Source organism: Drosophila melanogaster, chromosome 3R, assembly GCF_000001215.4.
Source record: "Drosophila melanogaster chromosome 3R".
NCBI lineage: Eukaryota > Metazoa > Arthropoda > Insecta > Diptera > Drosophilidae > Drosophila > Drosophila melanogaster.
Genome location: NT_033777.3, coordinates 16,410,275 through 16,432,917, shown reverse-complemented (window position 1 = coordinate 16,432,917; position 22,643 = coordinate 16,410,275). Strand labels below are relative to the sequence as shown.

At 41.9% G+C, this 22,643-nt stretch overlaps 1 protein-coding gene, 1 long non-coding RNA gene and 2 other non-coding genes across 10 annotated transcripts; 1 reads left to right on the top strand and 3 right to left on the bottom strand.

Annotated features, from left to right (window-relative positions):
* Nucleotides 1-20: 20 nt before the first annotated feature.
* Nucleotides 21-2,237, bottom strand: CG31279 (uncharacterized protein). 6 transcript variants are annotated; one of them, NM_001275702.1, is made up of 6 exons: nt 2,176-2,237; nt 1,977-2,121; nt 1,727-1,920; nt 1,211-1,636; nt 378-800; nt 21-295 (listed from the first exon to the last, which is right to left on the bottom strand). In NM_001275702.1, the coding sequence occupies exons 2-6, from the start codon at nt 2,095-2,097 to the stop codon at nt 122-124; spliced, it is 1,338 nt and encodes a 445-aa protein (NP_001262631.1). In that variant the 5' UTR covers nt 2,098-2,121; nt 2,176-2,237; the 3' UTR covers nt 21-121. The 6 variants fall into 6 exon arrangements, with proteins under 6 accessions (NP_001262631.1, NP_732136.2, NP_001163630.1 ...); NM_169717.2 differs by lacking the exon at nt 2,176-2,237 and having other exon boundaries at nt 21-319; nt 378-803; nt 1,977-2,113; NM_001170159.1 differs by lacking the exon at nt 2,176-2,237 and having other exon boundaries at nt 348-800; nt 1,977-2,113.
* tRNA:Thr-AGT-1-4 (transfer RNA:Threonine-AGT 1-4) lies at nt 905-978 on the bottom strand. The gene has a single exon. It is a non-coding gene; the product is annotated as a tRNA-Thr (tRNA).
* A 1,627-nt stretch (nt 2,238-3,864) lies between the features above and the next one.
* Nucleotides 3,865-4,614, bottom strand: lncRNA:CR45631 (long non-coding RNA:CR45631). 2 transcript variants are annotated; one of them, NR_125185.2, is made up of 1 exon: nt 3,865-4,614. It is a non-coding gene; the product is annotated as a long non-coding RNA:CR45631 (long non-coding RNA). The 2 variants fall into 2 exon arrangements; NR_167792.1 differs by having other exon boundaries at nt 3,865-4,570.
* Nucleotides 4,615-7,857: 3,243 nt separating this feature from the next.
* tRNA:Thr-AGT-1-3 (transfer RNA:Threonine-AGT 1-3) lies at nt 7,858-7,931 on the top strand. Its single transcript has one exon. It is a non-coding gene; the product is annotated as a tRNA-Thr (tRNA).
* The last annotated feature ends 14,712 nt before the right edge of the window (nt 7,932-22,643 follow it).

The window sequence follows — 22,643 nt, the reverse complement described above, 5'->3', positions numbered from 1 at the left end:
GCTAGATATTAAAAAATTTTACATTTTAATAATTCATTATTTCCAACATTAAAGCCAGTAATATACAATTAAATATTTATAAAAAGACCATAAATTCACATTTAAAATTCTTAAAACTCGGTTATCGATGTGACATCAAACTTTCTGTGGTGACGAGATTGTAGGCGGTGGATTGAGAACTGGAGTCCAACATAAATGTCTCGGGTGCATCGTCACTAGTCCACAAGCCATACAGTTCCATAAATCCATAGACAAATAGACACACTATAAAATAGGCCGTCAGAGTGGCGAAAACCTGAAACACAATTAGCAATAAGATCTGCAATAATTGTATAATATAAATTTACATTGTTCGGGCACCGACATCACAAACTCACGAAAAAGCTTCCTCTGAGAATCAGGAACAGCCAGCCCTTCCAATCCAGCTTGCCGATCCACGTGATGAGGGGTTCCGATCCCGATGAGACATTTTGTGGACTGGGATCACCTATGGCACCGATTTCTCCGCCTTCCCCCCAGCTATCGCTCCTTAAAGGAAGATACCAGTCGTAATAGAGCTGCGTTAGCATGGGCACCTCAAATGGCGATTTTTTCTTGATTTTCTTCTCGATTGTGGGTTCAACTGCGACCGGCTCGGACTGACCATCCTGCAAATGCTGAAAGCAGTCGTTAAAATCGGCCAGGGTTAGCTTACGCAAATTGTCGCAATCATCTGACTTCTCATGCTTGGAATGGACAAAGTGCCTTGTTGGCCTGGTATTTTTCTTGTAAGGAAGCGCTTTGTTGGCTTTCGGCTCATGCTGCTAAACGGTAAGATTAATTTAGTATATAAAAATAATAGCTTGATAGAAATAGAAAATATAATAGAAAAAATATTACTGGCACACTCAAATCGTGTTCCAATAGGCCCCGGCGAGATTCGAACTCACGATCTCCTGTTTACTAGACAGGCGCTTTAACCAACTAAGCCACGGCGCCATATTCACGCATGTGGCACGACTTTACTTTAGTGCTTCCTCAACAAAAAATTTGTACATACGCACGCACTGCTTGACCCCATTGTTGCGATGCAAGCAGTGCACGAGCTTCAAGCCAAATACGTAAGATGGCGCCTGTGAGAATGCGTTGATATGGGTATTTAAACGCACGCAGATTTTCAATATTTTAGAAAAGGTAAAAACAAAAAGTTATTGGTATTAACAATATTTACCGATGGTGGCCCCCGCAAATCCAAAAAATTAAAGTCGAACTTTCCTTGCTTAATGAGGTCCAGCTCCTCCTCGGACACGAAATTGCCAGGATCGACGCGCTCGTTGCTGAAGATGTCGTAGTACTCGCCTGGGGCCGAGCAATCAGTCACCGGTTCGCACTGTTCCGTTTCCCTATTGAAAAAGCTCCGTTTCCCAAAGTAACGCTCCTCACAGTTCAGCGGTGTGCAGTTGCGCAGGTAATCCTTGTCCCAGTTGCGACAGTCCTTGTAATCCTTCCGCCGGCGCAGCTTGTTGCCGTGCGGATCCAGGGTCTCAAAGCGGGTGTCAAAGTGCAGCACCTGCCTCGCGGTTGCCACTGCATCCGTAGCGTGGGCACTTGTGGCTGAGATTAGAATGGGGCAGCTGCCCACACGGTTGTACAGAGACTGTAAGCAAATGTGGAATGTGCAATTTCATATGCCAATATGTCAATATGCAAGTGTAAATCTATAAGAATCAATGATCATTGGACCTACCACAGTGGGCCAGACCAGGGAGACAGTTTCACTCTTGCCCGGTTCGACGGAGCCAAAATCCCCGCCAAAGATCCTTCCCATCGCGTGCACCTGCTCCCCATGGGTCGTGTTCACAGTGCATTCCCCATTCGAGACGACATTGAAGTCCAGCGTCTCCCTTTTGTCACTCCTGATGCGATTGGTGACGGTCAGATCTGTTGGGATCTGATTCTCAATCGAAGAATCATAGCGAATCGCAATTGCAGCTCACCGAAGATCAAGCCAATGTCCTTGTCGCGAGGCACGCGCACTATGAACTTTGTGGCACACAGGCTGCCGTCGGTGCGGCGTCTGATGAGTAGAACGAAGCAAACCAGCAGGTATTGTAACATTTTGTGACTGAATTTGCTTGGTTACTAAAATAACAGAGTTTTAGCGCATTGAATAATATTCATAACGACCTATCTAACCAGATGTGCATATACTTATTCATATGATTGATATTCGTGAGTCATTAGATGATACAAAAGATGTGTGTGATAGCTTTGCCAAGTCTTTTTTAGAATTACGAGCTTTCACAATTTTTTCTGACATTCTGATCAATTTTGTGGCAAGACCCTGGATAAGTTGATAGTCCCCATATAAAATTCGTCGAATACTCCAACCCTTTGAGTCCCCTTCTCCACTCACTTTTGCGCGAGGGGCTCGTCACGATGTGGATCCTTAATGGGTTGTTGTTTAATTAAGTGTAATTTTAGTGCCAGGCAACCCTAACACGGGCTCCTTTCCATATCCTTACACTGTGCTCGTCCTGGGCACACGTAGTCGCAGTATCCGTGGCCACGTTTACTGCATCCATTGCAATTTATGTTTTAATCATCAAACGCGACCCAATTAATCAACGTTGCTGGCCTTAATTTATGCGGCGGAACAATGTTTTGAAGTAACCCAACGTGACATCGCACGACAGGTGACATTTGGCGGCGATAAGGAAACCTGAGTGCAATGCATATTCATAGCGACCCGCTCGTAATTTATGCCGAAACTCAAAACTAATTTGACAGGAAATAATTAATTTGGCATCGAAAGAGTCCAAAATAAAAGTGCTGCCAGCCAGTGCCAATTAAAATTATTTCGCTTTCATTACCCAATGCAGCAGCAGTAATAAAAGTCTTACCCAAAGCCCGAAAAAAGAAACCCCCAGCCTCTGTCCAATCCCGGAGACAAAGACAGCGAGGAAAAGGCAAAAACTAAGCAAACCACAAAAAAAAGTTTAAATAATGAAATCACTTCGCACCATCTCGAAATTGCTCATTAACATTTTGTGTTTGCGATATCAACTTGTGAAAATCACAGGGCCCAGCAGACTCTCCGCTGTGGCTGTGCTGGAGTGGAGTCCGGACTCCAGGCCATACTCCAAGGCGAGCTCCAAAAGACCAGGCCCAAATGCAGACCCAGACTCCGAGGCAGCAGCAGCTACTTGGCTTTTATTTATTATGCCATGTTGTTGTTGTCGCCGTTGAGAGGTGTTGCAGTTGCTGTTTTCTCCTCTGTTTTTTTTTTGTGAAGCTGACTCTTATTAGTTGGGTCAGTCCGTCTTGTTTTTTTTTTTTTTTTGATTTTTTCCTGTGTGGAGGAGGTGTGAAATCGGTTCCAATCCCCTCTTGACCGTTCCCTTCAACTAGATGGCCGGCTGGCTTCCTCCGCGGGTCGTGATTTGTCTGCAAAAGACACAAACAACTCCTCGAACCTCAACAATTTTTCTAAAGGTCGTTTGCTTTACCTTTGCATTTGCCTTTACTCAATGAAATTCGCTCAGCGTCCCAAAACACATGAAAAAATGTAGTATTGTATATCAAGAAGCTTAAAACAAAGTTAATACAAAGGCAAAATTTTTAACTTATATAATAATATCATATTTTATAAAAAACTCGTATTCAATTATATAAATATAATATATAAATTGAATATAACTTTGTTTTATATCTAAAATTTGATTTGATCTATATGTTTCATGTTTTGGTATATCTTCATACCGCCCTCCAACGTGGCGTATACTTGTTTTCGGCAATAGCCGCTTCTTTTCTTCGGGTGCAGTGCATCACACACATCCCGGCAGCCAGGAGAACTGCAGTCAAAGTCAGGAGATAAGACGACTGGCTAACTGACTGGCTGACCGGGTGTATTTCAGTAGCCATTCGATTTATGTTAAATAAGCTGAACGCGAGCTCTGTTTGTTGTAAAATACCAATTGCCAGGCTCATCCGCACGGAGCAACAGAGACGGATGGAGCTGAAATGCTCGTCTGGAGGTGGGAGTGAGATTCCTCTGTGATTCACGTTTCTGCATCATTTCATTTCTGTATTCTGTTTTTTCTTTTCGATTTTTTGTTCATTCCATGTGTCGTTGTTTTGCTGCTGCTGCTGCTTGTGTTGTTGTCGTCGGACTGCATCAGATTTCTTAATTTAATTGGCTTTATGCAAGAGGTTCTCATTTTCTGGTCGGGGGAGAACTTTATAGACAAACTGTCTGCAGGTCCTGTTCCTCCTGCTCCTTCTGCTCCTCCTGCAGGCCATATCCAATCTGCGAGGCTGAAAGAATCGTGGGAATCGTCTATCTGGGCGCGTGTGGACTCACTGCAAATGCAAAACAGCTTAACCCAATTTTTTGTTTCTTCGCCTCAGTGCAAAAATAAAAAAGAAAACGAAAAATCAATAAGAAACAAAAGAAAATGCTGCACGTAATTGTAAGTTATGAGCAACAGCCGCCGCAGTCAAAACAAAAAAAAAAAAAAAAACAACGGCCAGAATAAAATGGAAATCGTTGAGGTTTTCCATCATCGCGTGCAGGTTGGCAGCGTTTTAAGAACAATTGCAGCGCATTTAAGCATAAATGCTAGCGAAAAATCCGCGCTTCCACACTCGGAGAAATATCACCTGAAGTTTGTGGCTAAAACCATTTGAGAATTACAAAGAAAAGGTTGTTGGGGGAAAACTAAACGGTAACCCAAAAGGCTTATTCGTTTTACTATAATTGTTGGACTTTGCATTCTCAACGCTAGTTAGTTAAAATAACGTTTTATGATGGTTATTTCAATAATTTTAACATTAGTAAGCTGATTTTATATTTTTAGTGTGCTATGCATGCAATTGTATTAGTACGTATTGGTATAGGCAACTGTGAGGGTGTGCGGCACTTAATCATCAGCGTGAAATGCAGAAAATGAAATGGCCAAGTTGAGGCCAACTGTGCACTTGGCTCTTCTTTCCGCGCTCACGAGAGTGTACATATATAATTAAGCTATAAATTCTGTTTTTATGATTTTCCACAAAGTTATGAATTTATGGCAGCCCACAAAGCACTCAAAGCCAGACACACACACACACACTCACAATAATTTGCGGCAAAAACGGAAGTGAATTTAAATGCGCGCGCATGCGAAATGGAAGCGAATCCCCCCCACTCCTCCCTCTCCCACAAAACGAGAAAGAAAATGAAAAACCTACTTGAGTTTCCAAAAGAGAAGACCAATCGTAGAGTTGGCCCGGCCATGTTTGGCCCGTAAATGTGTCGAGCACTTTGTGCAGACCTCGTAAATTTAACGCTTTTAAGTTTTATTTCTTTCTTATTTTTTTTCGCCCGGTCTCGCTGCTAATTTCGCTGATGGATGTTGGCCGAGGGGCGCAATAAAATTTAAATATTTATTGTACTCTATATTTTGTTGCCATGCAAATTTGGCCGAGGCCCTACATTTTTTTATATGGAGCAAGCAGCTCGTAGGGTGTCCATTTTAGATGGCATTTCGGTTACAAAAAAGTACACCGAATTTGCGGCATTAATTGCATAAAATTGCGCCCTGTCGCTGGATAAGAGTCCCTTTACAAAGAGCCACTGCTCACTGGGTCAATTAGCATAATCGCTTTTGAAATTGCAACCCGAACTCAAGTTGCAACAACTTGGGGCGCTGCAGGTCGACGCGTATCTTCAAGTGGCTGGCTAATCGCCCTTGATGCCATCGATCGTCGGGGTTGTCAAAATCGCCAGTACTCAAGAGCCGCTGGAGTCGTGGGGAAAATGAATACTATAATTAGCGTAATTACGCGAAATGCTCATAACTGGCCGTGTCATGGCTGCTTCCTAATGCGAAAATAACGTTATTAATTTCGAGCCAAGTGGGCAGGCACTTTGCCGGAAGGGCCACATGATCTAGGCAGCGTTACCAAGTTTAAAAAGCCACCCCTGGAGTGAAATTAACTACATATTACATTGCAATTATAAAAACACTCGAAATACTCTATTTCGTGAAGCAGTTTCCCCTCTCAAATATGATCAAGAGTTACATGCAAATAAACTTTCAAATTGGAGTTGCTACTCAGAATATGGAGTATTGGATGGATCCCACGATATCTTTTTAATAAAAAACTTTAGGATTTAGATGTTAAATGGTTTTACCTTTTTAAATCAGGGATTGCATGGTATATTTTTAATCAGAGTTAAATATTTTTCATATACCACCGAACAATTGTAAAGATTGTAATGACGATTAAAATAAAGTATAGCCATATTATTTTACACCTACTTTCAAAAGAGTATTGGCTAGTCTTTTCAAGGCAAGTGCTTGCTCGCATTATCCTTCGAAAGTATCCTTTTCATGCGGACCCTGGACAGGAATATTCAAAATGACTTGTCACTAGCGCGGCATGCGCTAAATGGGCAGGTGCAATTGAGTCCGGCGACTGGGAGACGCGGCCCTTTCGGCGAGCGATGTTCTTGTTTTCATAAAATTGCAATATTAATGCGGAAAATCTTTGGGGCAGGGGCACGGAGCACGGAGCACAGGGACAAGGTGTGCAGCAGGCCATCATTTTGTGCAACCCGGCGTGTTTTTTTTTTTTTGCCTCGAAAGCCGCTCCACATGCTTGACATTGATGCAATTTCGATTGCCGGCAGCTGACTGCAAGTAATCCCCCTTCTGGCCGACATATCCGCACTTAGTCGCAGCAATTAAACGAGATTAAATCGCCGGTGCAAAGCTGCTCCAAGTGGAAATATGTGCCCATGTCCATGTCCATATTCATGCCCAACGCGAGGCGCAATTATATTTGAAAATGCAATAAAATATGGCTGGAGGAGCTGCAACAAAGCGCAGCTTGATTTGCATAAATATTTTTTGTTGCACAGAACCAGCCACTCACTCGAAATGCGGCTAGAAGATGGAGAACTGTGGGGCATAAATTATACTCATGGCGGGGCAGCGAGTTTAGGAGAAAGAGTGCTTATCTCGGAAGGAAATTAGCTGATAATATGCAAAACACGCCGCCAAATTGCAGCCTGAGCCAAATTTCAAATTGTTACCCTGCGCAAATAAACACGAGCATGCTTATGAGCAGTGGAGCCCATTTAAAACCCATTTCGTTCTGAAATGCAAGCACTAATTCCTACAATATAGATGCATTTCTTTGCTAGTTCTATGCAATTAATTCTTATTAAGTTCTTCAATTTCTCCAGTTAAGAATTATTCGTTACCTATCATAAGCGGTCTTTACTGTACTTGGCCCAAATATCCTTACGTTTTTGAATAAATATTCAAGTCGTACAAGCAAATGAAATTTTGATTCGCTGTGGTTTTACGACGATATAGTAAAAGTAAAAAGGTGCAAGAAAAACATACGGAGGTGTGCATAAATTCCGATGAATTTGAGATCAGCATTAGTAATTTTATTTCTCCGTGTTTGACCGATGTTGTAAACTCACGTAATTCATGTAAATCAAACTTAAAGAAAAAGTCAAAAACATCCAAGAGAACTATGCTTTTAATTGAAATTCGTTCTTTGTTTAAAAAACACCGAATAAATACATTTTCAATATACTTATGCATATAAATAATAAGTTATTGTATCTAAATATAGATGATAATATATTTAGATTAGATTTGACCTTATCAACATTTTAAACTTGCGTGGAGGCAATTTATTAAGTGGAAGTTGGAAGTACCTTTTTCCGTTGCATATCAGCTATTATCACTAAGTTTGTTGAAGTTTGAAAGTATCTATGGACAAAGTTTAATTATCTTAAATGGAAATCATGAATAGTACTCCACTTTTCAAAATATGGAACCTCATAAAGTACTTCTGAAAGGGGCAATGTATATGGGCGCCGTGGCTTAGTTGGTTAAAGCGCCTGTCTAGTAAACAGGAGATCGTGAGTTCGAATCTCGCCGGGGCCTATCACAATTCGGTGGTTGCTATATTTTTTATTTTCATCCTTCCATTATTAAATATTTAAAATTTAGATGCCCATAGATATTAATGATATAGGCCATTTCTTAAAAAAACCTATCTATTCATACTTTTCAGTTGATAAATAAATTATTGCCTGACCTCGTCGTTGATACATTGTATCTACAGCCTTCATTCTTGTTTAATATTATTTACAACATTTTTCCATTGCAACCTATTGTGACCATTTAAGCGGCTACAAATTGTCTCATTTAAACATTGAAACGCTTCTGATTTCACAATTGCAACGTCAATGGCAATTTGCTATGTTGTCAGCTTGTGGAATTGAGATTCTAATGAGTTGATTGAAGGCTGTAAGAGCAGATTACAGTGGGGCGGAGGCCCAAGTCTGGATCTCCCAGGCTATTTGATTAGTAGACCCCAACTGACCACAATCCACTTCGGCGCAATGTGAAGTGCAACTGAAAACGGCAAACAGAAAACGGCAGCGGCGGCAAATGTCCATCAAATGTCACGGATCTGCTGCCTGTGCAGATCAATCGTTCGATCGATCGATGGATCGATTGCTCTGGGTAGGATAATTACCCGGATCACGCAACTGGAATGGAATGGAGTGGAGTGGAGTGGTGGTGCTGCAATCGTCTAGCCTAGAAGCGTTGGGTGACCTTGCAACCGCATTTCCCACCCCGCCCCTGGGAATTATGACTGAAAATGAAATTGGCCACTTGGCCAGCTGTTTGTCGGTCCTCTGTCCGTATCCCTGTATTCCTGGCCCTGATCCTCCTGTCAGTGTCAAAGGCGTCGCTTATCCAGGATTAACTTTCCACGCATCCAGCACATGGCTAAGCGGCTCAGGTGCACTAAAGAAAAATTAAAACCGAAAAAAAGGTAACCTTTTGCAAAAGAAAACCATTCTTAGTTCGATACTAATTAGCTGGAGATTTTAGAATCAACAATTACATCAAACATTACATATAGATAACGATAAGTTCTAATAAATACGATAGAGCACGACATTTCTCCCAGTGTCTGGGGCGGAAGCACCTCGAGGGGCCTAACATGTGCATCTCTCGGATGCGAAGGTACATTGACAGGTTTGGGCTGCAAAAATTATGTTGCCAGCGTTCTGAGCGAAGTCTCCTGCCGATGTCGGCAATTATTTATTATCCTGTGTGTGCCCGCAGCCATTGCCACTCTTGTCCTGTCCCCTTCCAAGCTCCTTCTCCCTGAAAACCCCCACCCCTTTGTGGGCTCAACCCCTTCTGTCGTTCAAAATCAGTGCCGCCACTTCGTCGTCGTCGCCATTTAAGTTTGCTTTTTGATTTTTTGTTGTTGTTTGTTGCTTTCCACTTTTGTGTTTCATAAATTGTCGTGGTTGATTTTTGGTTTATTCTTGTTGTTTCTGTTGTTGCCCAGGGCGACGCCTTGCCTTTTGTTGTTGCTGCCACCGCCTGCTGTGACTGAGATTCCTTGTCTCCGCAAGAACGAGATGGCCATACGGCGCAGAGCGAGAGGCAGCGAGGTGTCTCCACCCATATTCCAGATTCCAGTGGCTCACTTCCACTCGCTTTCGGATTTGAGTGGCAATTTGAGTGAGACTGCGACTGGCTGCAGTCATGGGTCTTTCATGTGAGGCATTTGATTTTTCGGTGGGATAACATGCGAATGAATGTTTTCAATTGATAAGAGATAAAGTGCAGTGATTGTGGTGATTTAATAGTTCAATTATACCACAGCAATTGGAGCAAATTCGTCGAAAAGTTTTCTATTCAGTATTTTATAGCTTTAGTAAACTATAAAAAATAAATAATTTTTAATTCTGTATTTTACATGTATAACAGATATTAAGGAGATAAATGAAACGTTCTTACGGTATATATATTAGTAATAAATAATTGCTTTTTAAGGATGGATTCTATACAACCCACATTTATAGTTCAAATTACTTTTGATTTCACAGGCCTGAAAACAATTCCTTCGTTATTCCCATCTTGAAACTGAGCAGCCTAAATCATTTTCTTTCTTCTGTTTTGCTTTCAGCACTTTCGCATCATATAACATACGCGGCGACCTGCCCCCATTTATTTTCATATAACAGCTCCATAATTTTCTTAATGAACGATTTTCTGTGTGAAGGTTGCCATTGTCATTGCGTTACAATGTAAAGGGGTCACCAGGGGGGGAGGGGGAGCTTGAGAAGTAGCGGTGGGGGGTAGGATCCCCCCTTTTCAAACAGAACCTTTTAACGTTAGTTTGTTGCGTTGATTTCGAAGCAAATGACAGAATATTGCGGTTGTTGCCAATTACTCACGCACACCAACGGACTCGAATGCATTGGCCCACACGTACACACATGTACATATATTCATGGAGTCTAAATGTGCGTGTGAGCCATACCCCACCGCCCACCGCCCCCCGCCCATAACCCTGCGATCTTGCCTTTTGTTGAATGCATTTTCAATGGCATTTGTGATTCGCAATTGGCTTGTAATTGCTATATTTAGCGTAATGGCAGTCAAGAACCAAGCATTATGTATTACGGAAAAAGTATCTAAGGCCAAACCGCCCACACTCACCCGTACAGTGAAGCCCACACGAACAAGTGGGCTCTTCCTCTTGAGACTTTCGGTTTTCATATCATTAAAGCGGAAAACTGGGTTACATTCCTTGCATTCGCATGAGGATCGACTGCAGCCATTAACCTCTAGTTTAAGCTCGAATCTGTTGGCCATAAATCACACTCTTCGACAAATATTTGTGCCAAAATCCATACGTTTTCAGAGAAAAGTATCAAAAAAGTATAAAAACACAAATCCACTGGCCGCAGGAACCTGTCCCTCGAAAGCTGCGCCTTCAAGGCTTGACAACAGCTTCTGGGCAAGAACAAAGGAAGGTAAGAAATCGGTAAAACGAATTTTCCATACTCTACATTATTCCAAACGTCAACCAATTAAACTATCTCCTTTATGTTTTATTTTTACGTATTCCAAATTTTTCGAAGTTTTCTCGGTTAAGTATGCAATAAAGTTTAGTTATGGATGCTTTTCACTTTAGGTTTTTAATTGGGCCATTTTGCTATCGTATCATTATTGAGGTTTTGGGACATTCACAACAGTTAATTAGATTAGTTTACTGTCTTTGATTATCAGCAATTTGAATATTACTTACTACCAACTACTATTACTATTACTACCAACTTGGCAAAGATTGATCTACAGCCCGAACATGTGTACAAAGTGTGTGTGTAAGCCGAGCTCAGATGCCCATTTGCAGTGCTAAGGGCATCGCAAACAACAAATACTCAACACATGTCCTGTGCCTCCGGACAGTGGGATTGGTACTGCTATTGGATTGGAGTGGTATCTGATGGGATGGGATTACGATTGCCGGGCCAACAAGCGCCAGTCCCCAGTGGAGTTGCGCCTGGGACACTGGCGCGGCTTTTCGCCTTGTTTACGCTAAGATGGCGTATTGTATAACATCATTATGTGGACTTCGTTCATGTTCATGTCATAATTTTGCACAGTTCAGGCCGAGGAGTCAGCACCAAAGTCAGCAGTGCATTCCAGTCCTGCTCCCCCTTCCCCTTCGCCGTCACCATCCGCAGTCTTCTTGTCCAGGCGCAGTCACAGTCTCATCTCCAGCCGCGTCCTCGATCTCCAGATTTCCAGGCTACAGGCTGCAGGCTATAGGATTGAAACTTGGATTCGTGAATAGAATCGGCATCGTTCTGGGCATTGGCATCAGAATGTGGCGGTCGCTGTTTGTGTCATGTTTGGGGCTGCGTAATTAAAAATAAATTTTCGCCCTGCGAGGAGACAGGAGCGGATTTATTAATATTGAAACGTGGGTATATACTATATAATCCTTAAAAAACTCTTGCCAATTTATACTCCGTTATTAAGAAATCTCTTCTTATTCAAGAAAAAAGTAAACTGTAGTTAAATATTGTTCCATTTATTCTACCTATTTTCTAGATAAGCTACCATATATTTTTTAATTTTTAAGATAATTTTTTGACGTATGTAGTAACTAAGTAACTAACTAACTAAAATATAAGAAATAATTAACTGATCCTGCGCCCAAATGCTTTTTCAGCCCCCTGGCAGCTGCGTTCCTGTTTGCCATCGGCTGCTACAACACTTTTCGTTACTTTTTAATTTAATGAATATTGTGGGACAATTTATTAGCGAACATATTGATTTCAGCGTTTGCCGTGTTCCACCGATGTCTCGTGTGCATATGTTGTTGTTGCTAAGTTTATACGGTAGTTACCAACATAAATAGCAGCAATTTGGCCAGACACCAACAGCAGAGGCATAGCGCTGCGAAAGAGGGTCCCATATGGAGGATCAGTACAATCTGTACGATTTGGTCGATCTGTGGCACTGGATTCGATCCGGACGCAATCGCCGCTTGCTGAACAAGCGTACAATTAATATGCCCAGGCTGCCGCCGTCGCCGCCTTCGCCACAGGAGGTCCCCCGCAGCTGGGGCACAGGTCCCCAGTTCTCTCCACATATGCCCACGGTTACCCGCAGACGCCTGCGGATCCCAATCCTGGTGAGAGACTCTTCGACTTTCCGAAAATGCTCCGATTGGATCCCAAACTCTGGGGGAGCCCTGCCACATCCCTGTGTGTTTTTCGGTTCGCTGTATTTGACTTTTGCAACGGCCGAAAGCTGCTGAGTGCGATTTATAGCTCTTAACAAATTGTTAATAAATATTTTATTTATATTGATGAGACAACACGAAATTATTCACAATTTACTCATACGAGTTTTGTACGTACCGGCGATCGGAGTGTGTGCGTGCTTCAACCTCTCGAATGCCTCCCGCAAGTTTTGAGCTGCTCCTGATCTTTAAAGTGTTGTGCCTATTAATTTAACAAAATGTTGGTATTTATTTTGTACTAAGAACAGCTGAATTTTGTAATTATTATCAATATGCCCGATTTCAACGTATTAGATTCAATTTATTTATTATATCGATCATTTATCGGACATGTTAAAATCTTAATGTATGAATCAAGGCTTAACCCAATTGCTAGCATGATTTTATAGTTTGAAAGCTATATATTCCTATATTATATTACATGTCATTTTGTAGTCGATCAGCATTTTACCAAATATTCCCGTTAATCTTCGTGGCGCTCAGTGTTGATGAAATAATTTCAGTGTTCATCTGCGCATTTGTTTCAATTACATCGGAGATCCCCATATGATTGATCTGTGTCCAGTCCTCGTCTTTCGATGGCACCCTGTAATTAGCGCGTGAAATGTATTCGCTCCATTATTGTTGCTTATTTTTTTTTCGGCCAATTGAAATGGAATTTAAATGAGTTTGGTTGCGGGCAGTAGGAGTGGTAGTAGTACACATCCCACACCCCCGCCATCCACCGGTCACCATCCAACATCCAACATCCCATAGCCACTATCATGGTCAGCAGCTGTCAATCACAATGATTTATGTCGCCGCCTGTTGCGAGCGAGAGCATCTGAGCGATCCAACAGATCGCTGTGCATTTGCCTACATCAGCGAGTCAATTTATCTTTCCGCAGTTGCAGCGACGAAGCTCATCAAGCGTCGGCTTCTTTCTTCCATAATCGCTCACCTCCCCAGCCCCTTTCCAATTCCTTGCCCCCACCCTTTTGCCACCACCCCCTCCACTCGAACTGGCGCTTATAAATTTTTTCATTTGAATTTCATTTCAGTTTATTGCTTAATTGTCGCCGCTTTTGATGAATTGTTTGTTTGGATTTGCCGCGACATTTGTCCAGTTTCTCAAAAACGACAAACTTTCTTTCTTCCCGGCGGAATGTCATTGTAAGTCTTTAAACTATATGGGATGGTACGTAATCCTGGAAAATACGAAAAGAATTCCACTTACTATTGCAATGTAAAATTTAATTAATAGACTACGTGCAATTTCATTTTAAAAAAAGTTTAAACTGAGAGAGAAGTTTGCATATCTATTCGGAAGTTGGTAGAGATAAAAAAATGATCCATGTGGCTTATAAAAAGGGGTATTGATAATATGTAATAGTTTTTACTCACATATATACAAACATATTGCAGTAGTCAGTGTGCTAAGTGAACGTGTACTACTTGCCTTTCGTTATGAAATTATTACAGTTCCACTATTTGCTATAAGAGTACTTATGCTAGAGGGGATCTCAAAAAGTGATGGGAAACCCTGGACGGGAATCGCACAAAACTCAGCCTGGGGGGCCTCTTTCGACCGATGTGGCAGATGTTTCCCCTGTAATTTGGCATTGTTAGCCGTCTGGCGTTTGGCCCGATCCGTTCGTGCCGCTGCCGCTCGATCGGCGGCCATCTTGGCTACCTACTGGAGCCATTTACATTCGTCTGGGACCGGGTGGATGGCTAAGACCGAACGGGGGACATTATCTTGGCTGTGGCATCACAATTTACCAATCAAATAACAAATGCGCCACCAAAGATGCTTATTAATGGCGGCCAACGGTTGAGACGCGGCTACGTCAAACTGCAACTTCTACTTCAACTGTGTACCCATCCATATCCACATCCACATCCACATCCATTCCCAGCTCCAACTCGCCCCGAATCCGCTTTCAGTCCCAGCCGCACATAATTTCCACGAACTCTCCATTGTCGATAATAATTGATTTGATTGATGCTTCGACGGCTGCCGATGCTGCTGCCTCAGCCTCTGATCTTTTCACCGCTGATTGGTCCCCGCAGCTCCTGCCCCCTCCTTCACACAGCCTCTGTTTTTGTTTGGGGAGCAATTATGGGGATCTTCAGCGTCGTCTTTTATAGGGTCTCGGGAAAATGGCGTTCTCAATGGTAAACTACAGATACTTCTGTAAGATTTGTTGATAACCATAAAATAGTAATATTTACTTATTCATTTATATCTCAATTCTTGCAACATATTTCGTTTTTAATTTGATTTACTTATGGTTTGCTTGCATGAAGAACAAATTAGTAAGCTATTGACTGGCTATTTAGCCTGGAGATCTTGTGTGCCCCTCACGATTGAAATTTGAAGATTTAATTTATTAAACCCAACATTATCTCGCCCTAGATCGCAGATCTTGGCACCCTTTCCACATGCTCATCCCCTTTCCCTTTTTCCCTTGGCTTGTTAACAAATTACGCCAAAACAAAAGGCCGAAGGGGAATTTGCATGCTCATCACGACGACGCCGGGCTCAGATTACGATCGACATAGCCGCCAGCTGACCTTAACTCATGTCCAACGGTTTCGGGGGATCTGGGGGATCTAAGGAGACAAGTGTAAAGCGTTTCGGGCAAATTGTGCTAGTCAAACAGGACGACACATCGAGTGTGAAGGAGGTATATTGGGGACCCACTCCGTATCCGTATCTCCATCGGTTAGCCATCGCAAGCGTTGCTTAGTTCCTGGGTTCGGCAAGAAACAAAAGCGATGCTGAAATTCCGCTTAAGCACAACTCTTATGCCTTTCAAAACTAAATTAATCTTCATTGGAAGCCATCGACAGCCGGAGGAAGAGATGTGGAGGAGCTGAAATGAGGGCTCCGTTTGGATTGAAGCCGCCAAGAAAAATTAGCGCAAATGATTGACAGCCTAAATGGGAATTTAATGGTAAACTTTAGTTGAATTTTGCTTTTTCTGCCAGAGCATCGTTCTGAAGACCCCAAGCCCCCAAGTTCGCTATAATTTGCTGCAGAAATAACCCTGAAGGATCGGGTGAAATCGCTCGCTGTAAAAAGTAAAAGCAAAATTGTTTCCACAAGCAAAATTGATACCAAATTGATGTTTTTTTTTCTCATTCTGTTGATGTTTTGCAGAAACGATTTAAAAGGAAAGAAAGAAGACTACAGGACCGTTATAAGAGCAATTCTTTCCACTCAGGTCAACTTGAATTCTTCAAAGTACAGCATCGGGTAACGGTGTTATAGTACCCTAGGATATATTTTGAAATAAGCTGTAAGCAGATCATCACTTTACATTAAATACAGTCACTCAAGTTGTATGATAATAAATAAGAAATTTATGCATGTATGTTACATATTACATTTTAGGTATTTTAGTACATATTCTGAGTCAGAATTTCCGAATCGGTTGATCCTGAAGCTTCAGTCACCCTTTTACCTCGACTCCGTCCAGACACTCTCCCTATCTGTGGGCATTTGAAATGCTTTATTTGCATTTTGATGCGACGCGAGGCCCGAACAAGGACGACCAAGGGGGTCTTGGTAGGGAGGGGGGTCGAGGGATGGGAGACAGAAGTGCATTTTTGCACGCAATCCTTGCACCTACTGCAACTGCTGACTGACCTGACGTCACTTGGCGGCAGCGGACAATTTATGCGCCTCTGCGGGCTGCCTTTTGCCTTAAACCCCCTCAACAGCCTCGACAACCTCGATCCCCCGCCCTTGCTTGGGGACTCCATACCCCCCCCCCCCCCCACCCGTCACCCCCTCGACTGCCCTGTCAGTCAGTTATCGATATGTCGAGGGCAGCGACTTGGCCTGCTGTGTTCCATGTGCGTGTCATCAAGTTGGTCTAAAGTGACAGTCGCGATTTAATGGCGCAGAGTCGGTCAGCGAAGGCGTTCCCAGCAGACCCTCCCCTTTCCACACCTTCCATCGGGCCATCGGACCATCTATTCCATATCCATCCAAATGGACTGAGTACATATACCGAGTGAATAATCAATCGATTTCAGTTCAATTAGCACCTTTTAGTGTGCAAAATAGCGCGAACGAGGCCCAACTCGGCCCACTCGAAAGTTCCTGCGATTGCAACTCCTGTTCGCTGTCAATTTCGCTGTCGGCGATTGTCAAAAGTTAAGTGCTCCCCTCGAAAGTCGGCAAAGTTGGTAAAGTCGGCAGTTTGCAGCTGACTCAATGTCAGAGCTATATAAACACATAACTGCAAATTATATTTGCCATTGTAAGGCTGGTTTTTTTTTATGTTTGATAGCGCCGCGCACAACCTTCACATAGAAAATCTCTCAACAAGAAAATTACAGACAAGCGGCACAAAAGTTATATAAGAGGGGAAAAAAGAGGACAGAGAAGCTCACCAAAGTGGGCAGTGCAAGTTATTTTTTATCTTTATAATATTTATAAAAGGGCCTTCGACCATCTATCTCTTTCTAAGTAGGGGATTAACTTGGTTCTGCTCAATTTTCGGTTAAGGGAAAAGGGAAACGAAACAAAACGAAATGAGGCGAAATAAAAATTGAAAATTATGATTGGCCTGAAGTCGAATTTTCTGTGTAATTATCCACACCGAAATTGAGGTCCTATCGGGGGGTTTTCGAATAGGACTTAACCGTCAATATTTTGCGGTTTCCGCTATAGAAGCCAAAATGAGGGGGCTAAAAAGTCAGCTGCCCTGTCACTCAAACTCAGCTCATTAATTCCCTTAATTCCTGGCCGAAACCTCTACAAGTTCCGCCATGAAATATTTTCTACTGGCGCCACAACAAGTCCACTAGTAAAACCCTAATCAGAGACTTATTAATAAACATTAATGTTGCGATGGCTGCCGTTTAATTATTAATTATACTATTTACATAACTAATTTAAATGAGTTGGCGGCAACATGTTCATGACCGGTTTTCATTAGATCCATCTCTTCATATCCCACTGATCCCCTTCCCAGTCTGTCTTGGCCAACAGACAAATTTTATAAGCTCTTTTTTGACTAACTCAGGTGGCAACTAAAGCAAAAAACCGCAATTAATTAGCAAATGTGTTATAATGACTAGTGGAATACCCTACGAGCGCAGGTGTACGCGAATGAAGTTACGATTCGGATACTTAGTAGTTAAGCCACACGTTTAAGATAAAAATTATGAATATGGTCTATGAATTTATATATGGTCTCGAATTCTTACATTTTTTAATAATTCTATTGACTATTCTGACTATATCGATGCAATAAAACCGAATACCTAAATAACTACGTTCCACGCGCTTATCCCAGCCTCCAACTAATAAGTGGAGCACAACCATTGGCTAATTAGGAAAACTGTTGGGTAAGATTTGCCAGTCGGGCGTCGGCTAATTGCAATTAATTATTGCTGTAATCCATCATACATACTCAGAGCCGTTTTCGAGTGTGAGTTTTTCAGTTTGGGCCGACTTGCCATCATCGTAGTCGTCTGCATGGCGACGGCGGCGGCTTCTTTTTGGCAACGAAAATAATGGAGGCGGAAAACTTTGGAGGGCCAAACACGCGAATGTCGTATAAGCAATTGTTTTTGTCCCTTAATTTGTTCTTGGGCTGGTTGCTTTTATAATGCAAAATGCAAATTAGAGCAGCCAACGAGCGACAGCTGAAGGAGAATAAGCGCCATAAAATTCTGGCAAAGTCATATGGGATTTGGGATTGCATCATGTAGGAAACTTGGCATGGCAAGATAAGAAATGACCGGGAAATGTACACAATTCACTTAGAGTACTTGTAAAGTAATTTTACCATTAAGTAATAAAGTTTTTAAAGAAATTCGGCTATTAGTAGATGATTCATTTAAGTACGCATACCATGATTTTTAATAGCAATCGATATTCCCACGCCCGAAATGAAAGTACATAACGCAGCACGTTAATTTTGAACTATGCGTGTCTTTCCCATAGAAGTTCAAAGTTTTTACGAACTTGTGAAAAGTGCGGACCCGAAATGAAATGTTATTTAATGTTGTGACGTGTACTTAAGTCCGAAAGAGAAGCAAAAAGCGAAAAACGCAACGAACACCGTCGATGATGAAGATTAACAATTGTGTGCGACAATTGTCAACTTTAATTATTTACTAATTGTGTCTGAATTATGAAGAACTGTGGCGGCCGCTTAATTGTCGGGTAATTAAGCAGCAACAACAAACGGTTGGCTTCACTTTTTTCGGTTAAAAAAGTGAAAAAGTCGTACTTTACACGACCTCAAAGGGAAAAAGCTATGCTCCGCCCACAAAGTCGTTGCTTTTACAAGTGTGAGCGAGTGAGTGAGTGAGCGAATGAAACAACATGGCGTTGTTCCAGTTCCCACTTTTTCCAAGCACTGGAAGTTGAGTGGAACCCATCCACTCACACTCGCACTCACTCACACTCATAGAAGTTGAGTGGACCAAAACAATGCAACTTCAACGCCTCGCAAAGTGCAGACATCGCAGAAGAATGGAACAAAGGTAACAATTGCAATTGCACATCAACAGCAACAACAGAGTGTGAGTACCTGTGTTCCCTGTTCCCCAGTTATTAATTATTCTAGTTTGGTTCCCCCACAAATGCTCTCCGAGTGTAAACACATTTAACCACGTCAAAGGGTCCGGAGAACTTGGGCTATTACGGGAATAGGGGAACCGAAAGCTCTGCATCTTGATAAGAAAATGCCACTGCGAAACATTGGGCTCTTGCTGCTTAATGCAGCGCAAATTGCTGGTGTTACCTGGACAAAAACGGGGACAATGGGAGGGGTCACAGGATAAGTGTCCACATAATAAGGGACACAAGATACCAGGATCCAAAAATGAATGCTGCCAAATTCACTTTAGGTGTATATTCTTAACAAGGTCTGTTGAATTCATGATGGTTTATAAAATGAAAGTAAACTACCTCCTGTAAGATGTAAATTAAAAGCACCCTTATAAATTTGTAAATGCTTTTAAACACTAAAGTTAGTTTTTTTCTAAGTATAACCCCATTGTCCTTGCTCGTCATTAACCGTAGAAATTGTTTATGACAAACAATTCAAATTGGGAAACTTGAAAGACAAAGTTATCATAAAATATAATTGCCAGGGCGGACAAGTATTAATTCAAAAAAAAATTCCATCACTTATTTATTTAGTAATTTCGAGAATTTGTCAGGTCGTGGAACTTGTTTTTTCTTCAGACTGTTTAAGTAATATTTCATTTTAATTAATATAATTTGTTTAAGATAATTGGTCAACAGACTAAAGTGTTTTATGGATCAATTGGAAATTTGCGTGCCAGTTTTGGTAACAGTTTAGTTAATGGCTTTATTGATTTGGTTAAGAGGGGGGAGGGCCCTAAAGCTGGGATAGGGGTGTTTCAGTAACTTCACTATTTTTGTGAACACACTTTTCCTTTTCCTTTTCAGCTAAGTAATAACTCTGGTAGTATATACTAAAATTTTATTTAACATGCATTTTGCATTTGCATATGTAATGAGAGAAGTGACTTATATACTTATTTATTGCGGCTATTCGGTGAGACAATTAAAACATAATAAAGTACTATGCATTATACAATTTTAAATTATTTTTATAGGGAGACCCACCTGAAACTCGAGGCACACCTCTTCTGGCTAACACTCATCGTCAGTAAATAATATTCGTATAAAAATGCGCAAATAAAAAAAAAATGAAGAAGCAGAAGAAGAAAAGGAGGGAAAATGTTTAAAAATAAAGTCATAATTTCTGGAATGATTTATGAATTGCACCGCGGAGGGGGAACAGGCCAGCAGACAGGTGAAGAGGAGGTTGGGGAGGACTTTGGACCCAACAGGGTCTCTCTCCATTATTACACATTTTATTTAATTTCTTTTTGTGGCCCGCTCTTATTGCAACGCTTTTTAAATTAATTTCTTCGCTGAATTGCATTTTTAGCTCCAGTTCGAGTTGGCTTCAATTCGCATTTCTCAGTCGGGCGGACGGGGGTGGGTGTGTGAAAGGGGGGAAATCGGGGATCTCAGATCGGCATTAGCATAACCCGACACGCATGCCGTCTGCTGTCTGCCCGAGGGCAGGGTTGCCCGCGGTTGGGGAAGGGGGTAAGGTGAATTCTCCTACCCAGAGAGCTTGTTAAATTTCGACATGGCCTCTTATGATTAGCTGAATTATGCTTTTAAAATTTGCATTGCGATAAGATCGAGCTTAGCGCCTAGCCAGCTTCGATGCCTCCGACGCAGCGGCATTATCATTTGAATGGGATATGCATAAAGAAGCTTGTGAGAGAGGGCCAATGGCTTGGCAAAGGGTTAACCTGATAATCAAACCATTAAGCTGTCTTAAAATGCTCCGACTAATTGCAGACAGCAGGGTTTCCCAGCCCTGTCTAAAGCACAAAGCCTGTTCAGTCGGAGTTTGATAGTGAAAACATGATCCTAATCTATGCAAAGTTATTAAAAGGTGCTTAAGCACTGAAATAATAAAGTTCTTTCTAAATTATTTATTAGTTCTTCGCATCCAAATGCAATTCAGTTTGCATTTTGACTATAAAAAATAGATGGCTATTAACTATAGTTATTGAAGTGGGTCCATCAATCCATCTTCTCCATTAGACCTCATATTGTTTTGGAAATGCTTAGGTTGAAAATCAACCAAGTGGGCCAAGTGGCCTGGGCTTATCTCTGGGTATTCATTTTTTTCGACTTGGCAATTGCAAATGCAAAACCATTTCATTTGCCGACTGACCACCACGGCCAACTTCCCATCCATGTTCCCCTGCAGCTGAGTTGGCAATTAAGCGAGTTAAAATACTTCTTTCTTTTGGCTTTCAACGGTAATGAGATGACCATGGAGAAGGGGAAAGAAGTCGTACTACTACGCCCCGGCTTGCATGCTGAAATTTGCATTTTAAGTTGTGTTTAAATATAATTTTTTCCTCTGTTTCTTGGCGCAATTATTTATTGCTGAAAGTGCAACTAGGCGTATGCTTAACTTTGTTGATAATTGGAGTGAGAATAAATTTATAATTTATAATTCATATGTTGTTTTTCAGCTGCCGCTCGCAATTTGAAGTGCACAAAACATGAACGCTAATTAATGTGATTTTTAAGCGTTGAAAAATTGCAGTCATTTGTATGTACTTTTCTCTCTCCCTCTCCCGCTCTCTGTCGCTCTGGTTTTTCTATTGCCGTTTCGCTGCGGTTTTTTTTAGCTATTTATTTTTTTGTAACTCCATTTTTTGCCTAAACGATTTTCTTTGTCCGATTGTGGGCGCCAAAAAGGCGTGACAGACGGTGGCCAGCAGACCCCATGATTAGGGGCATTCAAATCGCCGGCTAATGGCCATCATCAGGGCAACCAACCACCCTTCATTGCCACCCTTCGACCATTTTGGAATCGTTCGCAATTTGCCATTTGTCAGCTATTTTGCATTCAAGTCAACCCCGCGGCAAAGTGATTCACTTTCCTTGCCCCCTTCCTACCCTCTCTCTCTCTCTCTGTGTGTGTGTCACTCACAAATGACAACGTGTGTGGGCGTCGAATATATGGGTTACTTCGCACCCAGCCAGCCAAGCCAGAGCAAATTGAGCCAAACCAAAGCAAAGCAAACCAAAACGAACCGATCCTATACGATACGATACGATACGATCCGAAACCATGTAGTGGCTGACAGCGGGCGACAGCCAGACCGCAGCACTCCGACTCCAACTCAAAATTCAATGCTCGGGGGACAAGTTGCTAATCGGTTAAATTAGCCGTAAAAGAATGCACAAGTCATCGGGTTACGTACTCCCTCGCAACGTGAGAACCTCGGCCACTGTCAGGTGAAGTCCACTTGCGGCGAGTTGAGGCATTGGGCCACTTGCCCCTGACTTTTGCTAGACGTGTGCCATGGCCTCAGAGCGAAAAAAAAACGAGGGGGCAGAGGCGTAGTTTTCGGAATTAATCCTTATCTTAGTTCAATTACGATACCCCTTGACATGTTTTAATGATTTCTTAACGAATTAGCTTATTTGTAGTTTCTTTCAA